This window comes from Electrophorus electricus, chromosome 20 (genome assembly GCF_013358815.1).
Source record: "Electrophorus electricus isolate fEleEle1 chromosome 20, fEleEle1.pri, whole genome shotgun sequence".
Taxonomy (NCBI): Eukaryota; Metazoa; Chordata; class Actinopteri; order Gymnotiformes; family Gymnotidae; genus Electrophorus; species Electrophorus electricus.
In genome coordinates this window covers 8,260,299-8,276,021 of record NC_049554.1, presented here as the reverse complement: position 1 = coordinate 8,276,021, position 15,723 = coordinate 8,260,299, and the positions used below count along the sequence as shown (strand labels likewise).

The following is a 15,723-nucleotide window of genomic DNA, read 5'->3' as shown; positions in this document are numbered from 1 at the left end:
CTGTATGCTTGAATTCCACAGGCACAAAAACTAAGACATGCACACAGACCATTTAGCTTCAGACAGTCTAATACATATTGTAGAAATGGTGTGGCCTTCTAAATATCCTATTTAAATGACTCGAGGAACAAATATTCACCTCAAATACAATATACATACAGTAAAGTATTTGCCTACTTTGCTGCAAAACAATTGCAGTAAATACATACAGAAAACATCAGTGACCCAGTTAAATACTGCATACAGTTCTGTAGTCTGATGAAACAAAAATATAGCTAAAATTCAAAATGGTATGTGTGGTGCAATCCTAATACCCATTTATAAACATCATCCCAACAGTGAAATATGAAGGTTACAGAATAATTACAGTATAACTTTATAGAGTTGCTTTTCCTCAGCTGCAACTCTGAATATTGTTTAAATTAAAGGATGGAAGGATGATGCAAAATAAAGGGAGATACTGCAAGACAACTTGCTTCAGTCATCTACAAAACTAAAGCTTGGGAGAAACTGGCATTCCTAATATTCCCTGGAACCGTGTTCTCTGTAATGTAATTCCAGTTTTAATTTCTGTTTTGGAAATATAAAATATCTACCACCAAATAAAATGCTTTATTTCACTAATTTCTATTGTTCATAGATAAATTGTTTTTCAATAATGACATTTTTGTTGTTGTTCATGCATGCCTTTGGGTCATGAATTATTTCGGTTATAAATGTGACTTGATTTTTTGCACATTTTCAGGGCATTTTAGAGTTCCGCTCACACTGATGACAGGGACTCATAAAGAAAACACAAGCATGAATATAAACATTAAAGGGGAAAATATCTGAACAAAAAAAATGAAATATGAATATAGACAATATAGAGTATAGTGTTTGTTCTACAACATAATGTGAATGTTTAATTACTTTACCCTATTCCCGAAAGTACTAGTAGAGCCTAATCAGGGTAGAAAAAAAAGTAACTATTATATTACAGTTTTCTAGAAATCCTTTTTAGATTTTAATGCCATATTGCATGGACATTGCATCCATTACCTTTCTCCTTTTCAAATAAACAGACTCTACAAATTTTCCCTATTGTTACTATTATTAGTAGTATTAGTATAATAATTATTATTATTATTAGTAGTAGTAGTAGTAAAACCATTTGATACAACAAAAAATAATACAATAATAATAATAACTACAAAAATAAGTTACTTGATACAATTGCTGCATGTTATTACACTACACTGTATTAAGTTAATGCTACAATAAGGATTATTCAAAGCAGTTTCATTTGTTTCTGTTTGTATCTCAGGATACAGTATTGAAATTCAGAATTCAATGGTGTAATATAATTGACCTTCTTGTAATAAGCAGGTAAATCATTTAATAAGCAGCTCCTGTCCTGGGCTTGACACAGCTTGTTAGGTTCACTCACCTTGGTCCACCTCTCTAGTTTGTGAAACTTTTCCCATAATGTTCAGTAGAGTACTCCAGTGAACCCGCAATGAAAATGTTGCTGTTTAGTAAACTGGCTAATAAAAATGTAAGACTTAGAAAGCTCTCTAAATTATTTAGGTCTCACCTGAACGTCGCATCACTGGACCTGGCTGTTCTTAGAGTGGAGGAAGCCACTCCACATGTGCCAGGCCTGTCCCATCACCACGTGCCAGGTTGACGTTCAGTTATTCCACTAAATATTGTTTTCTTAACTCATCCTAAGTTGAAATATTAGTACTGTGTTGTTTATAAATGAATATGAGCTTGTTTTCTTTGCATTATTTGTGGTCTGAAATATCTGTAACTGTTATTTTGACCATTAGTCATTTTCATTTAAAAAAAAAAAAAAAAAAAAAAAGGCTGTGAAATACAATATTTTTATCTGGAATTTGGAAGAAATGTTGCCAATAGTTTATAGAATAAAACAAAACTGCTCAACCTAGTCAAACATAAAACTAGAGAAACTGATCATTTTGTTGCCATAACAGATCCCCAAGCAGACTACAGTACCCAGCAACCCATTCGTCACCCAGTCAATGACTCAACCAATCGAAGGCTTCCAATCAGATCAGCGTCACTGGAATATTGAACTCAACTGTGTGTCCTGATTATTGGAGTATATATTGGAGTATTGCCGATAGTTTTCTAAAAGCATACCGAGCGTTATTATGGATAGTCTTTCTTAGTATTCTTCGTTTTTGTATTTTTGCCTGGACCCTTCTGGATTTTCTGCCTTGTTCTTTTGTGATTGAGCTTCTGCTTTCTGACTCGGACTGTTATGTTCTCTACGGTTTGATCGTCCCTTTCTATACTCTTTTTTGTCTTCACCCTGGATTATTGCACAACCCCTGAACCAAAAATAAACCAACCTGCTGTTTCATATCCGCAAGCGTCTGATTTTGCCCGACCGTCACATTTATAGTGGTCTCTTTTTCCGGAGCTTTGTATTCATATTTTTGAATCACAAGTTTAAAAATAATAATACTGTTACATTTTGAAATAAAAAAGTTTATAACGCATTTTGTGTGTGTCAGATTATTTATAACATAGTGGCGATGAATACTTGTTGGACATTCTAGCAACACATCACTGATTCTCTACCCAACCATTGTGGTTTGTGTTTTAGGACCATAGAAATGCTTTGAGCAAGCTCTTTATTTATTAGTTCATACCTGGCATAGCAGCAAAGTGTTCATTTGTTAAATGTTGTAGTGTTGTGGGAGGCTCGTTAGACGAATTTGTTATCTTAACTGGTTAAGCACCCTCAGTTGCTTTGACACATCTGGTTAATTCATGACGGAATATCTTAATTGGCCTATATGTTGACTTGTTCTCAAATGGATTCAAATATGGTGAATGACGCATACTGGGAAATGACGTAGATCAATATTAACGTATTTTTTCAGAGACCTTACGGACTTGTGACCATAAGGAAAAGTGTCGGACGTCTGCGAGGTTTTATGAACTGTCGGGAGAAAACGAAAGAAGCTTTTTCAGAGTTAAACATATTTCTTCATTTCTTTAATTTTCAGATAAATCAACATAAAGATTATAATGGTACACGTTGGATTTACGTGTGCAAAAAACACACTCTGTGCCCTAAACGTGATTTATATGGTGAGTTTATCGCCCGCAAATTAAAATTTTATTACCTGGTTAGATTAATGCTGCCTTAATTTTCATGTTGAGAGTTCAAAGATCTTTAAAAAGATTGGTTCTTAGTTGCGTCGACGAGGTTGTTTCAGATAATGAAATACTAAGTATATATGTAGTATTTAATTCTTATGCGACTGAGATGGAACAAATTAATTTGACAGACGTTGTGAAACTATGTAATTGATTAATTCTATCTATCCGGTATTAGCAAATCTTAACCTAAGCTTGTGTTCACATGCTGTAGTTTACTTTTGAGGTTTTTAAACCCTTAATATTTTGAATACATCACGAAGGCAGCTTTAAACAATCAATTAATAAAATTATGGAAATGCACATGAATAAGGAAATGGACATGAAAAACAAGGAAATGGACTCTACCCCCACCTAAACATAAAAAAGAAAGAGCTCCTCACAAGACCAAATCTTAGAATAGTCAGTGTAGGCTACCTTAAACTTAAAATGCTAAAAGTTGGTTTCTGTGGACCTATTGAATAGTGCATAAGTAATTTAGTCTTGCTATTGGTGCTGCTGTAAATTAAGAAACATTCCTCATATTCTAGGACACATATATGTCACTTACACTGGCTAGTTTTATTTTAATCCTGTATGTTTCAAAACTTGCTGATGGGAAGGTCTGTCTAGGCATAACATAACTGATAAGACCTGAGAACGATCCCACAATTGATGAGCATGACCTATAGCATGGAAAATGACCTGGTAACTCAGGAAAACAGTGGTAATGTGTTCCTACTCTTCTCCAGCTGTAACGCTGGATGACCAGAGTTCAGTTCTGTTTCTCCTTATCTTATACCCAAGATTATGCACAGTTTTGTAATGCAGTGACACTCCAGCAACAGTGCTGGAGAAACCTGCTCTGTATATTACAAATAATATACAATATATTTACAAATAAACTTTTTTTTTTAAATCAGTGACCAATATTTCCACCCTTCTTTTCAATAATAGGCATTCCAAGTCTGTCAGTTTCTTAATCTGTTGAAAATCAACTTTTTGTGCAAGAGCAACCACAGCTTCCCAGACACTGTTCAGAGAGCTATACTGTTTTCCTTCACCATAAATCTCCAGTTTAAAAAGGGCCCACAAGTTCTCAATAGGGTTTAGGTCAGATGAGGAGAGGGGCCATATAATTATTCTTTCATCTTTAAAGCCTCATACTGGCTAGGAACACAGTGCAGTACTTCAATGCATTCGAAGGAGTATTGTCCTGCATTAAATTCATGGTCTTCTTGGAAGATGCAGACTTTTTCCTGTACCACTGCTTGAAGAATGTGTCTTCTAAAAACTGGCAGTAGGTTTGGGAGTTGATTTTGAGTCCATCTAGCTCATCTTTAATAATACCAACCCATAGCAGTACCCCACCTCCACCTTGTTGGCGTTTGAGTCAAAGTGGAGCTCTGGGCCCATTACTGATCCAGCCACAGGCCAATCCATCTGGTCAGTCAAGAGTCACTCGTCTCATCAGTCCAAAAAACCTTTGAAAATTTTTTTTTTTTTCCCAATATTGCTTGGCCCAGTCTTTACATTTCACCTTGTGTCTTGTTCAGTGGTCCGTTTCAAGTTCAGTTTATTCGTAACATACATAGTCATACACAGTATAACGCGCAGTGAAATGGTTTCCTTACCTTGACCATGTCTCTGAGTACTGAACACCTTGTACTTCTGGGCATTCAAGGTAGGTTGGAGTTCTGGAATATGACAGTACTGGAGGATAATGGGCTCCTGGTCACTTTACATTTGATTCTTCTCAAATCTTTGGAAGTTAATTTGCGTCTTTTTTCACAACATGTTTCTTTAAACTTTGTTGACTATTTACAATAAACATTTGATGGTTCTGTGATCACTCCCCAATATCTTAGCAATTTTAAGAGTTCTGACCTTTCAGAATCAGTTAAATCTCTTTTTTCGCCTGTGGAAAAGAAGCTGCCTAATAATTATGCACACCTTGATATAGGTTGTTGATCTCCCTAAGCCACACCCTCCCTCATTACACAAATACACATCACCTAATATGCTTAAACCCAATAAGCATTCAAGTTTATACAGCTTGGAGTTAGAACATATGCATACAAATGATGCTAGGGTCAAAAGACAATCTTGCCTAATAATTGTGCACACAATGTATAGTGCTTTTTACAACAGCCGTTGTCACAAAGCAGCTTTACACTTGTCCAAATACAAGCCCCCACTAAGCAAGCCAAGGGCAATAGTTGCAAGAAAAAACTCCCTAGAGCATGAGAAAGAAATCTTGAGAGGAATCAAGCCTCAAAAGGGGGGCCCATCCTCCTCTGGCCGGCAACAGAGACTACAATAGCTACAATACAATAAGGAGCAGAATAAGTAGTGAGAGAGAAAGAAAAAAATAGAAATAAAGAAATAAGCAATTAATATATATTCTGGTTTTCTAGTCCTAGTCTGGTTTCGACAGTGTGTATGTGTCTGAAACCCATCTTGCATGAGAATGTCAGTCAAGGGCATCAGAGAAGTAATTGGCTTGGAAGGAGGTGTGGTGGGCTACAGCAGGGGGGCCTCAGGGGGTGGTGGAAAAACCTCTGCAGATTTTATGATGATGTATTAAGCAATGTGAGACCAGGTATGGGGTCCAGTAACTGACTGACTACTATCCTATCTTTGTTTACACTAAGATATGATGTATATATTAATTTATATAGGCTAAGTTGTGTATTGCTATTTCCCTCAGATGGTAGGCCTTTCTCTAATTGGAGCAGCCGCCTGGGGAAAGGGCTTTGGAATAGGAGTATGTGTACATGTCATTGGTGCAGTGACAGCCATAGGAGTCTTCCTGCTCCTCATCTCCTTTATAGGGCTTGTTGGGGCCCTCAAACACCACCAGATTATCCTCTTTTTTGTATCCTTTGGATAAACATTTGATAAACTCACGGCATTAGGACTGTTTTTAACAGCCATCCAGACATTTGTCTTGTTTGTTTGTTTGTTTGTTTCAATTCTGGCAAAATGACCAAATTAGAATTTGTCATATTGGCAATGATATAATTTAGGAAAGCAAATAAAGTAAGTTATTAAGTGAATTGTTGTTTGACTCCTTAGAGGTTTTTGATCATATTTTGCCATACAATATTTATTTTTTGCTTGTTTTGCTTAAAGTAATACATGCAGGGAATTTTATGAAAATATCACCCAAAGAAACTGATTTGTACAGATTTACCAGTATTTTAGGCTTTATCAGGCATTACTGATAAAGATTTAGATTTACTGATAGTTTGGGTAATAAGCAAAATGATGAAAGAAAAGTCTTTGCATTGCAGACTTCCTGACCACTGGTTCCTACAACATACATTATAAATAAATCTGAGTAAATGGCCCATTTTCTTTAAAATAATCTACTTTGTTTACTTTGAAATAAGGAAACTATGCTAAAAAATAAGTGAAATTCCATTTTAAGTGGCAACATGGTATTATAACATTGTTTAAATGTGGAAACTTTGTAAAGGAATATATGTTCCTTTATTGCTGTCTATTAGTACACGATCTTCCTGCTTTTAGTGTTTCTCTTCCAGTTTGGCATATCCTGTTACTGCCTCACTTTTAGTAGAAAACAACAGGTATTTGCTCTGAAACACACCAACAGTTCTACCTATTTTTTAAAACATATTTAATGCCAAATATATATATATATATATATATATATATATATATATATATATATATATATATATATATATATATATATATATATGAGTGTATATGCTATGTATATTTATGTGTCGAAACAGGAGCAGCTGTTTGGCACATATTGGGGCTTGATGAGCAATAAGACGAGGAGGACTCTGGAGCAGCACCTGAACTGCTGTGGTCTGTTCAGAAGTGAACACAACAGAGAGGTGTTCAGCATGGATGCCAAGCTATGTATCGCTGTACATACCCTGCTACCTCTACAGAAATACACAAACACAATATCACAAGCACTTATTGTCAGACAAGATAAAGCTATGATTTTATTTCTCTAGGACATAGTCTATCACATGGCAGTAATTATCCATTATAAAAATTCTAATGTTCCAGTGTGCATAACTAAATTAACCATTTTTTGTATCTCATTTTGCATTTTATGTGTCAATTAACTAATGTGACTCCAGATTATGTACCAGTTTTCATCATTTTGCAAGATTTCATTCCCTGGAATTACACCAGTGGTGCCTCCCTGGAGATCTACCTGGCCTGCAGACTTTACTTCCAAATCTTATCTATCCCCCTTGAGCCATTTAATCAGGAACTATACTAGTGGCTTATTATACTATACTAGTGGCTTATTAATCAGAAACTATACTAGTGGCTTGAATAGTGGCTATTCGAAGCATGGATTTTTAGAATAGCTAGAGAACTAACCTCTGTTGTGTGTTAGATCTATGGGACAGGACGTGGACATTCATTAGGAGGAGTTTTCAGTTCCAGTCCTGCGACATAGCTGCTCTGCACCATTTCATGATTTCCCTGCACATCAGGTTTTGGTTAAATCTAATTAATTAGTCAAATACTGCAAATGACTAAGAAAAAGTCTGCTATGACTAAAGCTGTATCACTTCTTTAAATACACTCAGAGGAGCAAGCAGACTATATTTAATAATAACCTTTAAAAAAAAGAATGGGTACAAATTAAAACTGTGGATAGGAGTTAATTAAAAGTGCTTGAATTTCCATAAAATATTGGGGGTGTCCGTAGATGATGGGTTAGAACATGGTATATCCAAGAGATATCCCATGGGAGAGACCAGATGTAACGCGGAGGCTTTAAGGAGGATGCAGGGACGGGTAGCGAGGAACACCAACACATGTTTATTTACCGTACTGTGACACCAGAGATATCTCCACTTTGCGAACAGACCAAGCTTTCACATAACCTCTCAGATTACTGCCATGAAATGATCTAAAACTCAAATAATAATTTCCATCTCTATCAAAATAACATTAATTATCATAAAACAACTTGAAAAAACATTGGGGAAAACAATACCATAAAGTAAGAGAATTACTGCCGGTTCAATAGAGCTAAAATTGACTGTATTGAACAATATATTTATTGAGCTTTCCCATATGAATTGCATACAAGTACTTTTTTATTAATTGAGTATTAAGTATTCAGTGGTTTCTTTCACACCTGTCTTTCAGGCTTGTAAACTAACAGGGAACTGTTTCACATGTGGGGACTTAATGCTACAACATGCTGGTGAAACCCTCAAATTCCTCGGTGAAGTTGGGCTATTCTTCAGCTTCTCAGAGGTTTGTTTGTCCATTTGTACTTGCTTGCTTTTTCATTTATTTATTACGGTGGCCAGCAAGCCCCACTGCAAGTTACACGGCAACTACACAAACATTAATCAAAATGAAAACACATGCGCTACATTTCAGAAACGAGTCAAATGCATGAATGCTATCCAAATTCAGAACTCAAACTCATGAAACACATACAACTACAGAAACGCTGCAAATCCAGTCACAACACAATGGAAGTGTTGTTTCAGGAGGACGCAGAAAGAGTATGGACAACTGAACAGCTAGTGTAAAGAAATTTATATTTGCAATTATCGCAGTTTTGTCATTGGTATATGGTAAAAAATGAATAATTTACCTGTTCATGCTTCACATACTTGCGTTTGTTGCTACTGCTAGGTTGTAAAGAACACAGCCTTAAAGAATGCTGGTAAAGCAAAATCCCATTTAACATGAATATAAACCTGACCCTGCCAATAATGCGCTACTTTCTAGCTACATTCAGAGTGTGTTTTTACAATCTGGTTGAACCTAATGAGCTGTTATCTATTACAACTCAATTTCTGTTTATATACTACATTTAGAGTGTTGATTTCAAATCATATTTTGTGTGCATATAAAAACATCACACTTCAGATAAGATAGTATGAATAAGACAGTTGGCCAGCTGCTCATTGTAATAGACCAGCTAACTAAACTGGTCACTGTAACAGACCAGCTAATTTCTCAAACTTGATGGAAAACCTAGTCAATGTTGTAAATTAGTATCACACTTTGAATGTATCCAGCTAGCTAAGTAGCTTAGCTAGACAGAAACTTAGACATGTTAAATGGAATTTTTATTAGCGTTCTTTAAGGCTGCATTCTGTACAGTCTATAAACAGTAAATACGCAAAAATGCAGAGCATGAATAGGTCAGTTGTTAATTCTGTAGCCAATGATACATCTGTGGTAATCACAAATACAATTATTTTTCATCAGCTACTCATTTAGGAGTCCAGCCGACACCCCCCCCCCCCCCCGCCCCCCCGCCCATGTACATCAGAAATACTTCTGTTTGTGCGTGGCTGGATTTGCAACATTTCTGAAGTTGCATGCATTTTTTGGAATTTGCATCTCGTTTCAGAAATTTACATTTACAGCATTATAGCACAGGCTTTTTCTTTTCTTTTCTTTTTTAATTCAAAGTGACTTACAATTATGACTGAATACAACTTGAGTAATTGAGTAATTTCTCAGGGGCCCAAAAGAGGCAACCTGGCAGTGGTGGGACTTGAAAAAGGTCAAGTACCTTAACCACTTAAAATATACTTTGAATGTGCTTTGTGTAATTGCAGCATTTTTTCATTTGCATCACAATAGGTCTTCATGGCCACCGTAAATTATTTGCTAGTTTGGAGAGGTAAACTGAAATGCGCATAAAAGACACCAATATATCCATATATCATCTAAACTGGACATTCTATGGATTCAGAAAGTATTCATATCCCTTCACTTTTTTTCACACATAGGGTTATAGATTTAATTTTAAATGTTTAAAATTACAATTTTTCACTCAGTAATTCATAAAAAAAAAAAGAACAAAAAAAAACATGTTTTAAAAGGTTTTGCAAATGTATTTAAAATCAAAAGCCAAATTGTCTGAATTACATAAAGTGGTATACAAATGTGAGAGAAATGAACAAGTGGAATGAAGAAGTTTAGAGAACATTGTCAGGTCCTGTATGCAAAAGCAGAGTTGCATACAGCTTAAAACTAATATAGTAGTTCAAAGGTTAGTCCAAAATCAAAGTGAAAAAGCAGGTGAAGCTTGGTAACAGATAGGGCAATAAAACAAGCAAACAAACTGGCAAAAATAGAAAATAAACAGGCATACGTCCAAAAACAAGAGTAAGATAAATGGCTTGGAAACGTTAGACAATTGCAAAGCAAGACTTCATGAAGACGAACAAGTAAGTATTTATAAACAGAAACAATGAAATAACCTATTCACAGGTATAACTAATAATCAGGGGATTGGGAACGGACAGGAGGATTCTGGGGAATGTAGTTCAGTGAAGGCTGGCTGGAAACTAGACATGACAAACATAAGAAAGAAAGAAAGAAAGAAAGAAAGAAAGAAAGAAATGTGAAAAAAAGAAATGTGTGATTCATGCAAGCAAAAAGGTTTTAACTAGAAATATGGCATAGATATGGTCTTTATTGTCACTGCTCAGTTAGTCATACACTGTGGTTACCAAATGCACTGATAAGGTTCCTGTAGCTGACCAAAAATTCTATAAAAACACATCTTTGGGGCTTTAGTTGGGTGTTTAAATGTACAAGAAAATTTTAAACATCCAAAAGTTCTTTATCTAATAATTGAGTTGTCAAGCATATACATTAGATCGATTTTAATAACTGCAATGTAGTTGAAGTGTACACTGTGCAATAATATTATTTAGGAAATGTATTGGATCAAGACTCAATATCAGAAGATCCTCAATATTAAATGGCTTGGATAGGGATATTGGGCAAAAAAACCTGATCAGGATGTCCCTGCCGGACTGCTGTTTTATTTTAATTTTCAACTCCACCTTAACAGCTTTTTATTCAAATTTTCCTCCTTAAATCTTTTTTTTCTCCATATTTAAAGTGCCATAGTACACAAATAAAAAGCCAACTTCAGATTCATATATTACACAATATGTTTATTTTAAACAGTAAGAACAAATTTGAGCTGTGCTTTAGACAGAAGATCTTTTCTGATAAACCAAATGCATGCATTCAATTGTGTAGCTCACTTTAGCTGTTTAACTAAACATTGCTGCTGCAGCCAGCTGTGCTTGTTTCAGAATATTTGTCTTGACTCTAGCAGCTACCTCTTTAACTTGTCTGGAGGAAATTATGTACCTTTTTCTTTGGACAGTTATCTAAATTAACCTGTAGAATTTCATGTAGCAACAAAAGAAAAACAATTTGAGATTCAAATTTGTTAGCTGATTTTATCATCTAATGTGAAATGCCAGATACCCCCCCCCCCAAAAAAAAAAAAACAACAACAAAAAAAGAACCCAAACTTGAATCTACACTATTCATATGGATGACTATTTTTTTTTATTACAATTCACTACTGTACATGGTAAATTTCACCAAAAGGCAGCATATTTTCTTGTATGATACTGTTCAGACCTGTGGTTCACTGTTTGCTTTTATTATCCAAGAATTTGATTAGAATCCAGTAGCAAATTGAATTAACTTGACATAGTTTAAAAAGGCACAGTGGCCTTTTTAGTGGAGTGGATTCTTAATCATTTTTATAAAAGAAGTTTGGAATGACAAGTAGTCTTCCTAGAGTTGACTGTACAGCCACTCTGCTGAGCAAGAAGGGCAATGTTCAGGCCTTTATGTTAAAATGGAAGGCACTTGAGTAAAAGTCATATGAAAGCCTATTTGAAGCATGAAAAATATGATCCTGTGATCTGTTGAGACATTGTACTCTTTGGGTAGACCTCCAAGTACTATGTCTGGCAAACATCAGATACCGCTAACTAACCTGAACAAGGGTATGTTCATGCTGCAGAGCAGATTCCAGTCAAAATTACATTACATCCTACAAGGCACACAGAGTCCACAGGCTCTGCTGATTCCTCTGCTGCCATTTTTTCTGCAACAGATCCTAATGGATCGAGTTTAAATTTCAACTTCAGTAGTAAATCTCCACACTTCTCATGAATCAATCAGAAGAAGGGGGTGTGCAAATTGGAATCAGAGGAGGAACTTGAAGACAAAACAGAGGAGGAGAAAATCATTAGCTGTGTGGGAGCATCCAAAGATGTATGAAGCATGCTCTCCTATATACCACAATTAAAGAAAAAAAGCTGTGTCCATTTCAACTGGAACTTTAGGTGAATTTTTCACTATAATGTACAAATAGGTAGCAGTTTGTTTGCTGGTGATGTTAAAGGCATACATGCAGGTAGCTAATAACTTCAGTGCATACCCAGAACTGATTACTAACTATATCGATAAGAGTAACACTAAATAATTAATAAGGGTGAGATAAACTAAATAATAACTTCCCAACCAAACATCACCTAAAAATATGTTCTAGTCCTTCTCTGTTTGGCAAAACCTTTTATAGGCAGATATATACATGCAGATTTTTTGGCAGATTCCATTCCATGGTGTGAACTTAATGCCACCCCTACAGTGAAGTATGGTAGTATCATTTTATGACAGTATCATTTTACCAGGGTTCTTCTCAGTGGCATGCACAGGGATGAGAGGGATGAATGCAGCCAAATACAAATACAAAGATGCCCTTGGAGAAAATGTGCTACAGAGAGCATATGGCCTTAAACTACAGAGATGGTTTATCTTTCAGCACAATAATGAGCCAAAGCATATAGCCAAGACAACACTGCTTCAGGGCATCTCGGACTGTACTTGAGTGGATTGGTCAAAGCCCAGACTTAAGTGCATCTGTGGAGAGACCTGAAGATGGCAGCTAATAGATATTTCACATCAAGTCTGATGTAGCTTTAGAGGATCTACCGGGAAGAATGAAATAAACCTGCCAAATACAGGTGTGCAAAGCTTGTAGATACTTATGTAAGAAGCTGTAATTGCTGTAGAAGGGCTTTAGAAATGTATTGCATTGAGGGTGTGAATTTTTATGGAAATCAGAGATTTCATTTTTGTTTGTAATATATTTGCAAAAAAAAAACATGTTTTTGGTTTTTCATTATGGATTATTGAGTGTAAACTGAGGAAGAAAAATAGAGATTTTATCCATTTAAAATAATATTACAACACAGTAAAGAGTGCACAAAGTGGAGGGGTCTGAATATTTTCTGAAACCATTGTATTCCTTGTATTTGAGATATACATTTTGGGTATTTGTGTGTCCAGATCTATAAAGTAAGTATAATGTGTGCGCTCATATAAATATTCTTCTTTTTTAAAAGATCCTGGCTGTGTGGCTGGCCATGCATTTTAGAAACAAGAAAAACCCCTCAACTATAAAAAACCCTCTGACTATTGCAGACAAGTGTGCTACACATGAACAAAGCACAAAGGGCATTCCAGGTGAATAACATGCACCAAGTGGAAGCCAAGGTTTATGTCACTGACAAAGTTCAAATGACAATGACAATCAGAATTTGGTGGGCATTCACCCCAGATCCCCCCACCCCACCTAGAACTTGTTTTGGCAGGTTGATGGTAAAGTAGGTAATGAAGGTAAAACAGGGAATTATGACTGCTCTTGAATTACTACCACAGATGATTTCCTGGGAATTTGATTGCAGTCTGTAATATCTTGTTTAAATGATGATACTTTGTACTAGTACAAATTTTCAATACATTCTCAATACAGTCTTAAAAAATGTGTAAACAGTAGAATCTCTTTCCATGGTGTCACAACCTAACCTACAGCTGAGAACTGTGAGTATATTGTAGCTTCTCTGTTAAAAGTCATATCTTCAAGTGAATCTTTTTCCCCCACATTTGTTCAGTTACTGTGTGTGGCATATGCATTTAGTTCTGGGCATAAAACTATTTTTTGAATGCTCTTCATGTTTTACCCCACAAGCAAACTTTGTGAGTAGCTGTGACGTCCAGGGTTGTTGGTGACATCCCGAAGGTGTATCTAACCAGTGTGTCACTCCCCAATTTGTCCATCTCACAAAAGAACACTGATATGTCTGTAAAATACTTTCTTATACATCATAAACTTGTAGTTTTAAGGTGAGAGACCTTAATTTTAAAAAAGATTACTATATATAGGGGTTGCAAAGGAGTGATTCTTAAATAGCTATTTCCATTTTTGTTATTTAGTTAGGAGGTGATGTGCCATATTTTTTGTCCTTTGTCATTACGATACATCTATATTCATTTATAAATAATACATAGAAATAATGCATAGGATAAAGATGGGAGAAAATGTATTCATTAATTTTTAACACCATCTAACCATGAGTAGAATTACACAAACCAACCTGTGTAAATGTATGAATAACTTGTAATATTCTGTGATAATCTAAGCATGTATAATTCCATGAGGAAAATATTACATTATTGTACGAAAACATAATGAAGTATAAAATGTATGAATAAATGTTATGGTATTAAGATTTGTTATTTGCTCAAATTTGTGGATAAATTTGCATGCAGTGCATTTAATCTTATATAAATCATTTCTTTCCAAAAATCCCAAATAAATACACTTAAGTGTACCTCATTGGTTGCTTTTCTTTTGGTTGCATTTAAATGACACTTTAGAGTGAATTTAAAAAATGTGTGTAAAACAAAGTATGAAAAGCCCTTAAACATAGTGGAATAGTAGTGAAATATTTATCAGCTGTGACTGCTGGCACAGATTTTCTGTAGATATTCGCAAGTGTCTCTCTCCACCAGAGAGGAATACGGCTTCCTATTGTGGCTCAAGATTCTGGAAAAAAATGGGAGGCGGGTTCAGGTGTAGACATGTGCCAAACCATTCTTCAGTGAACAGATGGATTGTCTGATACTCACCTGTAAAATGTCTGATTCTGGCAGTTTGAAAGCCTGGTCAAGCAGAGGATTTCTAAAATATCACCAGGCTTGGACATTGGCAATGAATCCCAGATAGTTCAACATTGTTTTTATTCTAAAACACCATTCATTTACCAGAGCAACTTAAGACATGACTGAACAAAACTACTATATAAAATTCAAGAGACTACTGTAAGAGTAATAGACGCATTTTGGAACCACAGCTGTACTAACTAACTGAGCCAACAAACAAAAAAAAAGGTTTATTTTTGGCACTGTCCACCTAAATTACTTGCTTATGACCATAAATGAGCTAACTGGAAGAGTTTGCATAAATGCATGCCAACTTTTTCAATATGGGTAAAGCCGACGCAAATTATGCAATTCAACTTTGTCATTCACATGAGACGTTACTACTACTATATGACGTTTGTCATTCTATGTGACTTTTTAGCAATGAGAATGATCCCTACACCTGTTTAACTGATCATTCAACTGATCACTGTAATTAAATCTTGTTATAGTAGCGTTTTTACCAAGATTTTGGTCAGTCACCTTAAAACTGCTTCTCCTAATTAGTATATTTTTAAGCCACATTTACTGAAACATTTTCCTCTATATAATCAATATGTTAAGGACTCGTAGACAATATCCATTACAGAGTAATTACCACTACTGTGACCCTTTGTGAATTTGCACATGCACAAATTTCACTGAAACATCTTATTATGCATACATCTTATTGCTGAATATTTCACCTGTTGTAGTCAAAATTCCCTTATTCTATCTAGG

General features: G+C 35.3%; 1 protein-coding gene across 1 annotated transcript; it reads left to right on the top strand.

Moving 5' to 3' along the window:
• The first annotated feature begins 2,942 nt into the window (after positions 1 to 2,942).
• On the top strand, positions 2,943 to 14,529 carry LOC113572440 (tetraspanin-31-A). Its single transcript, XM_027002019.2, has 6 exons — positions 2,943 to 3,108; positions 5,867 to 6,034; positions 6,669 to 6,749; positions 6,921 to 7,061; positions 8,314 to 8,424; positions 13,365 to 14,529. The coding sequence occupies exons 1-6, from the start codon at positions 3,046 to 3,048 to the stop codon at positions 13,491 to 13,493; spliced, it is 693 nt and encodes a 230-aa protein (XP_026857820.1). The 5' UTR covers positions 2,943 to 3,045; the 3' UTR covers positions 13,494 to 14,529.
• The last annotated feature ends 1,194 nt before the right edge of the window (positions 14,530 to 15,723 follow it).

What these genes read in the sequence shown, in the direction of transcription:
- LOC113572440 (XM_027002019.2), top strand. Translation starts at nt 3,046, where the DNA reads ATGGTACACGTTGGATTTACGTGTGCAAAAAACACACTCTGTGCCCTA. An exon ending in CTTTTAGTAGAAAACAACAG is followed by an intron (nt 6,750 to 6,920) that starts GTATTTGCTCTG and finishes GTGTCGAAACAG; the next exon opens with GAGCAGCTGTTTGGCACATA. An exon ending in ATGCCAAGCTATGTATCGCT is followed by an intron (nt 7,062 to 8,313) that starts GTACATACCCTG and finishes CCTGTCTTTCAG; the next exon opens with GCTTGTAAACTAACAGGGAA.